This window comes from Bufo bufo, chromosome 4 (assembly GCF_905171765.1).
Source record: "Bufo bufo chromosome 4, aBufBuf1.1, whole genome shotgun sequence".
In the NCBI taxonomy this organism is placed as follows: Eukaryota; Metazoa; Chordata; class Amphibia; order Anura; family Bufonidae; genus Bufo; species Bufo bufo.
In genome coordinates, this window is record NC_053392.1 from 24,189,723 (window position 1) to 24,199,212 (window position 9,490).

Below are 9,490 nucleotides of genomic sequence, written 5' to 3' on the forward strand. Positions count from 1 at the left end.
AGCTATGTTCGCCGGGAACTATTCGCCGGCGAACTATTCAGGCCATCTCTATTCCTGATGCTGCTGCCTCCTCCAGACTCTGTCATTGGGCCACTCTGTGGCCTCCTCATGCTACTTTCACCACACAACTATGTCATAGGGCCACTAGTGGACTTCTCATGCTGTTCCCACCCTCCCCACTTCATGACTGGGCCACTATTTTGCCTTTCGGCCTGGCTGACATGATTTATTTGACCCTTCTTCTGATCTGCCAGAAGGAAGGAAAAATGAGACGCACAACAGATCCTGTCTGTGTAGCAGCTGTAAGGCCTGTATGGTCCCATCAGAATTGGCTTTTGATTTGGTAGCCAAAAGCAGGAGTGGGTACAATACACATTAGACATGCAAATATTCAATTCATTAAAGGGAACCTGTCACCGAGTTCTGATGTATAGAGCTGAGGACATGGGTTGCTAGATGGCCGCTAGCACATCCGCAATACCCAGTCCCCACAGCTCTGTGGGCTTTTATTCTGTAAAAAAAAACGATTTGATACATATGCAAATTAACCTGAGATGAGTCCTGTCCGTGACTCCTCTCACGTACAGGACTCATCTCAGGTTAATTTGCATATGTATCAAATCGTTTTTTTTTTACACAATAAAAGCATACAGAGCTATGGGGACTGGGTATTGCGGATGTGCTAGCGGCCATCTAGCAACCCATGTCCTCAGCTCTATACACAAAATCCTGGTGACAGGTTCCCTTTAAGCAAACACCTTCAATTGCTTTTCAATGGCTTTTATTGGGTTTCTACATTACAGTAAATTGGGGTTTCTACATGAGCTCTCCATAGTTTGGACACTCTGTGAAACCTTTGAAGGTCTCCTTCACACATCATTAGATTTAAAAAAAATAATAATAAATCAGCGGCTGCTATGCTCTCTTCCAGGTGAAAAAATCTTTAAAACTGGCCTAAAAAAAAAAAAGCCATGTGAACAAAGCTAACCCACAGTGGTTGTATTTGATTACCTTATGACATATATGTTTGCAGGTACAGTTGCAAGAAAAAGTATGTGACCCCTTTGGAATGATATGGATTTCTGCACAAATTTGTCATAAAATGTGATCTGATCTTCATCTAAGTCACAACAATAGACAATCACAGTCTGCTTAAACTAATAACACACAAAGAATTAAATGTTACCATGTTTTATTGTACACACCATGTAAACATTAACAGTGCAGGTGGAAAAAGTATGTGAATCCCTAGACTAATGACATAACCAAGAGCTAATTGGAGTGAGGTGTCAGCCAACTGGGGTCCAATCAATGAGATGAGATTGGAGGTGTTGGTTACAGCTGCCCTGCCCTATAAAAAACACACACCAGTTCTGGGTTTGCTTTTTACAAGAAGCATTGCCTGATGTGAATAATGCCTCACACAAAAGAGCTCTCAGAAGACCTAGGATTAAGAACTGTTGACTTGCATAAACCTGGAAAGGGTTATAAAAGTATCTCCAAAAGCCTTGCTGTTCATCAGTCCACGGTAAGACAAAATGTCTATAAATGGAGAAAGTTTAGCACTGCTGCTACTCTCCCTAGGAGTGGCTGTCCTGTAAAGATGACTGCAAGAGCACAGCGCAGACTGCTCAATGAGGTGAAGAAGAATTCTAGTGTCAGCTAAAGACTTACAAAAGTCTCTCGCATATGCTAACATCCCTGTTAGCGAAGCTACGATACGTAAAACACTAAACAAGAATGGATTTCATGGGAGGATACCACAGAGGAAGCCACTGCTGTCCAAAAAAAACATTGCTGCACGTTTACAGTTTGCACAAGAGCACCTGGATGTTCCACAGCAGAACTGGCAAAATATTCTGTGGACAGATGAAACCAAAGTTGAGTTGTTTGGAAGAAACACACAACACTATGTGTGGAGAAAAAGAGGCACAGCACACCAACATCAAAACCTCATCCCAACTGTGAAGTATGGTGGTGGGGGCATCATGGTTTGGGGCTGCTTTGCTGCGTCAGGGCCTGGACGGATTGCTATCATCGAAGGAAAAATGAATTTTTAAGTTTATGAAGACATTTTGCAGGAGAACTTAAGGCCATCTGTCCACTGGCTGAAGCTCAACAGAAGATAGGTGTTGCAACAGGACAACGACCCAAAGCATAGAAGTAAATCAACAGAATGGCTTACACAGAAGAAAATACGCCTTCTGGAGTGGTCCAGTCAGAGTCCTGACCTTAACCCGATTGAGATGCTGTGGCATGACCTCAAGAAAGCGATTCACACCAGACATCCCAAGAATATTGCTGAACTGAAACAGTTCTGTAAAGAGGAATGGTCAAGAATTACTCCTGACCGTTGTGCACGTCTGATCTGCAACTACAGGAAACGTTTGGTTGAAGTTATTGCTGCCAAAGGGGGTTCAACCAGTTGTTAAATCCAAGGGTTCGCATACTTTTTCCACCTGCATGGTGAATGTTTACATGGTGTGTTCAATAAAAACATGGTAACATTTATTTCTTTGTGTGTTATTAGTTTAAGCAGACTGTGATTGTCTATTGTTGTGACTTAGATGAAGATCTGATTACATTTTATGACCAATTTGTGCAGAAATCCATATCATTCCAAAGGGTTCACATACTTTTTATTGCAACTGTAAGTTTAGCTGTTCTATTTTCATGCTTTATCATCTCTATTATAATTTACTATTATAATTTACTATTTGTTTTTAGATGTTTTTCAGCAGTATACTGTAACAACGTTACTGGGCAGCAAATCCAACCAGGGGCAACATCTGCATGGAGTTTGTATGTTCTCCCTGTGTATTGCCAGCGTGTGACTGACTCCCTTGTTTCACAACCTTCCCTTCACCTTCAGTCCACTGTATAAGAAAAGCATATTGAAAGTCCTTTTTTTACCTGAGGATAGCCATAGATCCCAGTTATCTCCGCTATGGACAGACTGGAGGAAGACATCAAGTGTCCGATAAAAGCCACCACGCTGTTCTTCTCATCACAGCTGTAGTTGGGGACGGCTTCTTCTTGTCCTGACAGTATACTCAGTGCACTCTGTACAGCTTTATGTTCTAACAAACCGGAGTCATAGATCTTGTATCCCAGAGTGATATTAGGTAAGAGGTCAGATCTTCTGTTTATTTCTTCTATGGTGAACATGAAGACCAGGAGATGTCTCACCAAATGAACAGATGGTCTACAAGATGTATAAACATGATTACAGTTTATTGACCGTGTGTCTTTATACCAAAGCCATGGATATTATTTTTTCATTTCCATGCTCCATATTTCAATGTACAATGTAGACATAGATCTATGCAAACAGTGAGGATACATTTAGAAACATCTTTTTCAGGAGCTGATAGACATTATTCAATTTAGAGGTACCTTGTTGCAGAAGAAATGCAACTATTACATAGTTACATAGTTAATATGGTTGCAAAAAGAAATAAATCCATCAAGTTCAACCAAGGGATAAGTGGGGAAGCAAATTTTAGAAAAAGGCGAGTGAGACACAGATTTCTGCGTATTTTTATAAGAATTAATGTTATTTACTTTTAAGAATGTATCTAAGTTCTTCATAAAACTGCCCACTGTTATGTTGTGACCACGTCTTGATGTAGACTATTCCATAGATTCCCAGTTCTTACAGTAAAGGAGCCTTGACTAGGGATGAGCGTGTTCAGGTTCGGTGTTCGGCGCTTTCTTGGCGCTTTTTGAAAGGCTGCAAAGCAGCCAATCAACAAGCGTCATACTACTTGCCCCAAGAGGCCATCACAGCCTTGCCTACTATTGGCATGGCTGTGATTGGCCAGTGCAGCATGTGACCCAGCCTCTATATAAGCTTGGGTCACGTTGCGCTGCACGTCACTCTGCTGATTCAAGCATAGGGAGAGGTTGCAGCTGCTACGTTAGGGCGAGATTAGGCAGTGATTAACTCCTCCAAAAGACTTCATTCTGTGATCGATCTGCAGCTGTGGATCATTGAAGTGCTAATATTGACTTGCTCACTTTTTTGAGGCTGCCCAGAGCGTTTTTAGATAAAAAAATTTCTGGGGTGATCGGCGGCCATTTTGTGACTTGTGGTGCGCCAGCACAAGCTATCACCAAGTGTATTTAACCATTCATAGTGTGGTTATTTTGTGCTATATCCTACATCAGCTGCAGGCTGAGCCTGTGTCACCGAAGTGCATTTAACCATCAACAGTCTGGTTATTTTTTGGCCATATACTACATCAGCTGCAGGCTGAGCCTGTGTCACCGAAGTGCATTTAACCATCAACAGTCTGATTATTTTTTGGCCATATACTACATCTGGTGCAGGCTGAGCCTGTGTCACCCAAGTGCATTTAACCATCAACAGTGTGGTTATTTTTTGGCCATATACTACATCAGGGGCAAGTTGAGCCTGTCACCCAGCACCTAAAAAATAGACCTGACATTTCTATTCAACCAAATCTGTAGTGTTTTAGCTGGTCAAGTTATTTGTAGTGACCGTAAAAGCACACTTTTTTTTCTGGGTTGAAAAACTATTCCCAAATTTGCCATTCTCAAAATAACTAGTTTCTGGTATATGAGGCCTACTTGAAATCTATCCCAAAAAGGATATCTTACATTGAAGGTACTGATAGTGTCATTCAGAAAAACCTAAGACACACGCTACCGTGCAGATAGAAGTCTGATTCTGAGATTAAACTTTAACTTGTCACACAGTGCAAAAAAAAACAGGTCTCACATTTCTATTCAAGCAAATCTGTACTGTTTTAGCTGGTCAAGTTATTTGTAGTGACCGTAAAAGCACACTTTTTTTTCTGGGTTGAAAAAGTATTCCCAAATTTGCCATTCTCAAAATAACTAGTTTCTGGTATTTGAGGCCTACTTGAAATCTATCCCAAAAAGGATATCTTACATTGAAGGTACTGATAGTGTCATTCAGAAAAACCTAAGACACACGCTACCGTGCAGATAGAAGTCTGATTCTGTGATTAAACCTTAACCTGTCACACAGTGCAAAAAAAAAACAGGTCTCACATTTCTATTCAAGCAAATCTGTACTGTTTTAGTTGGTCAAGTTATTTGTAGCGACCGTAAAAGCCCTTTTTTTTTTTCTGGGTTGAAAAACTATTCCCAAATTTGCCATTCTCAAAATAACTAGTTTCTGGTATTTGAGGCCTACTTGAAATCTATCCCAAAAAGTATATCTTACATTGAAGGTACTGATAGTGTCATTCAGAAAAACCTAAGACACACGCTAGCGTGCTGATAGAAGTCTGATTCTGAGATTAAACCTTAACCTGTCACACAGTGCAAAAAAAACCAGGTCTCACATTTCTATTCAAGCAAATCTGTACTGTTTTAGCTGGTCAAGTTATTTGTAGCGACCGTAAAAGCACACTTTTTTTTCTGGGTTGAAAAACTATTCCCAAATTTGCCATTCTCAAAATAACTAGTTTCTGGTATTTGAGGCCTACTTGAAATCTATCCCAAAAAGGATAACTTACATTGAAGTTACTGATAGTGTCATTCAGAAAAACCTAAGACACACGCTACCGTGCAGATAGAAGTCTGATTCTGAGATTAAACCTTAACCTGTCACACAGTGCAAAAAAAAAACAGGTCTCACATTTCTATTCAAGCAAATCTGTACTGTTTTAGCTGGTCAAGTTATTTGTAGTGACCGTAAAAGCACACTTTTTTTTCTGGGTTGAAAAACTATTCTCAAATTTGCCATTCTCAAAATAACTAGTTTCTGGTATTTGAGGCCTACTTGAAATCTATCCCAAAAAGGATATCTTACATTGAAGGTACTGATAGTGTCATTCAGAAAAACCTAAGACACACGCTACCGTGCAGATAGAAGTCTGATTCTGTGATTAAACCTTAACCTGTCACACAGTGCAAAAAAAAAAAACAGACCTCACATCTCTATTTAACCAAATCTGTACTGTTTTAGTTGGTCAAGTTATTTGTAGCGACCGTAAAAGCCCTTTTTTTTTTCTGGGTTGAAAAACTATTCCCAAATTTGCCATTCTCAAAATAACTAGTTTCTGGTATTTGAGGCCTACTTGAAATCTATCCCAAAAAGGATATCTTACATTGAAGGTACTGATAGTGTCATTCAGAAAAACCTAAGACACACGCTACCGTGCAGATAGAAGTCTGATTCTGAGATTAAACCTTAACCTGTCACACAGTGCAAAAAAAAAACAGGTCTCACATTTCTATTCAAGCAAATCTGTACTGTTTTAGCTGGTCAAGTTATTTGTAGCGACCGTAAAAGCACACTTTTTTTTCTGGGTTGAAAAACTATTCCCAAATTTGCCATTCTCAAAATAACTAGTTTCTGGTATTTGAGGCCTACTTGAAATCTATCCCAAAAAGTATATCTTACATTGAAGGTACTGATAGTGTCATTCAGAAAAACCTAAGACACACGCTACCGTGCAGATTAAAGTCTGATTCTGTGATTAAACCTTAACCTGTCACACAGTGCAAAAAAAAACAGGTCTAACATTTCTATTCAAGCAAATCTGTACTGTTTTAGTTGGTCAAGTTATTTGTAGCGACCGTAAAAGCCCTTTTTTTTTTCTGGGTTGAAAAACTATTCCCAAATTTGCCATTCTCAAAATAACTAGTTTCTGGTATTTGAGGCCTACTTGAAATCTTTCCCAAAAAGGATATCTTACATTGAAGGTACTGATAGTGTCATTCAGAAAAACCTAAGACACACGCTACCGTGCAGATAGAAGTCTGATTCTGTGATTAAACCTTAACCTGTCACACAGTGCAAAAAAAAACAGGTCTCACATTTCTATTCAAGCAAATCTGTACTGTTTTAGTTGGTCAAGTTATTTGTAGCGACCGTAAAAGCCCTTTTTTTTTTCTGGGTTGAAAAACTATTCCCAAATCTGCCATTCTCAAAATAACTAGTTTCTGGTATTTGAGGCCTACTTGAAATCTATCCCAAAAAGGATAACTTACATTGAAGTTACTGATAGTGTCATTCAGAAAAACCTAAGACACACGCTACCGTGCAGATAGAAGTCTGATTCTGAGATTAAACCTTAACCTGTCACACAGTGCAAAAAAAAACAGGTCTCACATTTCTATTCAAACAAATCTGTACTGTTTTAGTTGGTCAAGTTATTTGTAGCGACCGTAAAAGCCCTTTTTTTTTCTGGGTTGAAAAACTATTCCCAAATTTGCCATTCTCAAAATAACTAGTTTCTGGTATTTGAGGCCTACTTGAAATCTATCCCAAAAAAGATATCTTACATTGAAGGTACTGATAGTGTCATTCAGAAAAACCTAAGACACACGCTACCGTGCAGATAGAAGTCTGATACTGAGATTAAACCTTAACCTGTCACACAGTGCAAAAAAAAAACAGGTCTCACATTTCTATTCAAGCAAATCTGTACTGTTTTAGCTGGTCAAGTTATTTGTAGCGACCGTAAAAGCACACTTTTTTTCCTGGGTTGAAAAACTATTCCCAAATTTGCCATTCTCAAAATAACTAGTTTCTGGTATTTGAGGCCTACTTGAAATCTATCCCAAAAAGGATATCTTACATTGAAGGTACTGATAGTGTCATTCAGAAAAACCTAAGACACACGCTACCGTGCAGATAGAAGTCTGATTCTGTGATTAAACCTTAACCTGTCACACAGTGCAAAAAAAAACAGGTCTAACATTTCTATTCAAGCAAATCTGTACTGTTTTAGTTGGTCAAGTTATTTGTAGCGACCGTAAAAGCCCTTTTTTTTTCTGGGTTGAAAAACTATTCCCAAATTTGCCATTCTCAAAATAACTAGTTTCTGGTATTTGAGGCCTACTTGAAATCTTTCCCAAAAAGGATATCTTACATTGAAGGTACTGATAGTGTCATTCAGAAAAACCTAAGACACACGCTACCGTGCAGATAGAAGTCTGATTCTGTGATTAAACCTTAACCTGTCACACAGTGTAAAAAAAAACAGGTCTCACATTTCTATTCAAGCAAATCTGTACTGTTTTAGCTGGTCAAGTTATTTGTAGCGACCGTAAAAGCACACTTTTTTTTCTGGGTTGAAAAACTATTCCCAAATCTGCCATTCTCAAAATAACTAGTTTCTGGTATTTGAGGCCTACTTGAAATCTATCCCAAAAAGGATAACTTACATTGAAGTTACTGATAGTGTCATTCAGAAAAACCTAAGACACACGTTACCGTGCAGATAGAAGTCTGATTCTGAGATTAAACCTTAACCTGTCACACAGTGCAAAAAAAAACAGGTCTCACATTTCTATTCAAGCAAATCTGTACTGTTTTAGTTGGTCAAGTTATTTGTAGCGACCGTAAAAGCCCTTTTTTTTTTCTGGGTTGAAAAACTATTCCCAAATTTGTTATTCTCAAAATAACTAGTTTCTGGTATTTGAGGCCTACTTGAAATCTATCCCAAAAAGGATAACTTACATTGAAGTTACTGATAGTGTCATTCAGAAAAACCTAAGACACACGCTACCGTGCAGATCGAAGTCTGATTCTGTGATTAAACCTTAACCTGTCACACAGTGCAAAAAAAAACAGGTCTCACATTTCTATTCAAGCAAATCTGTACTGTTTTAGTTGGTCAAGTTATTTGTAGCGACCGTAAAAGCCCTTTTTTTTTTCTGGGTTGAAAAACTATTCCCAAATTTGCCATTCTCAAAATAACTAGTTTCTGGTATTTGAGGCCTACTTGAAATCTATCCCAAAAAGGATATCTTACATTGAAGGTACTGATAGTGTCATTCAGAAAAACCTAAGACACACGCAAGTCTGATTCTGTGATTAAACCTTAACCTGTCACACAGCGCAAAAAAAAACAGGTCTCACATTTCTATTCAAGCAGATCTGTACTGTTTTAGCTGGTCAAGTTATTTGTAGCGACCGTAAAAGCACACTTTTTTTTCTGGGTTGAAAAACTATTCCCAAATCTGCCATTCTCAAAATAACTAGTTTCTGGTATTTGAGGCCTACTTGAAATCTATCCCAAAAAGGATAACTTACATTGAAGTTACTGATAGTGTCATTCAGAAAAACCTAAGACACACGCTACCGTGCAGATAGAAGTCTGATTCTGAGATTAAACCTTAACCTGTCACACAGTGCAAAAAAAAACAGGTCTCACATTTCTATTCAAACAAATCTGTACTGTTTTAGTTGGTCAAGTTATTTGTAGCGACCGTAAAAGCCCTTTTTTTTTCTGGGTTGAAAAACTATTCCCAAATTTGCCATTCTCAAAATAACTAGTTTCTGGTATTTGAGGCCTACTTGAAATCTATCCCAAAAAAGATATCTTACATTGAAGGTACTGATAGTGTCATTCAGAAAAACCTAAGACACACGCTACCGTGCAGATAGAAGTCTGATACTGAGATTAAACCTTAACCTGTCACACAGTGCAAAAAAAAAACAGGTCTCACATTTCTATTCAAGCAAATCTGTACTGTTTTAGCT

The 9,490-nt window shown here is 38.5% G+C and overlaps 1 protein-coding gene across 1 annotated transcript in view; it reads right to left on the bottom strand.

The window, feature by feature from the left end:
• The window catches only part of LOC120998910 (vomeronasal type-2 receptor 26-like), a 44,649-nt gene extending 41,481 nt beyond the window's left edge, over positions 1-3,168 (bottom strand). The window contains exon 1 of the mRNA XM_040429788.1: positions 2,914-3,168. Within this exon, the coding sequence (XP_040285722.1) occupies positions 2,914-3,168 (255 nt within the window). The remainder of the gene's footprint in view (positions 1-2,913) is intronic.
• Between the last annotated feature and the right edge of the window lie 6,322 nt (positions 3,169-9,490).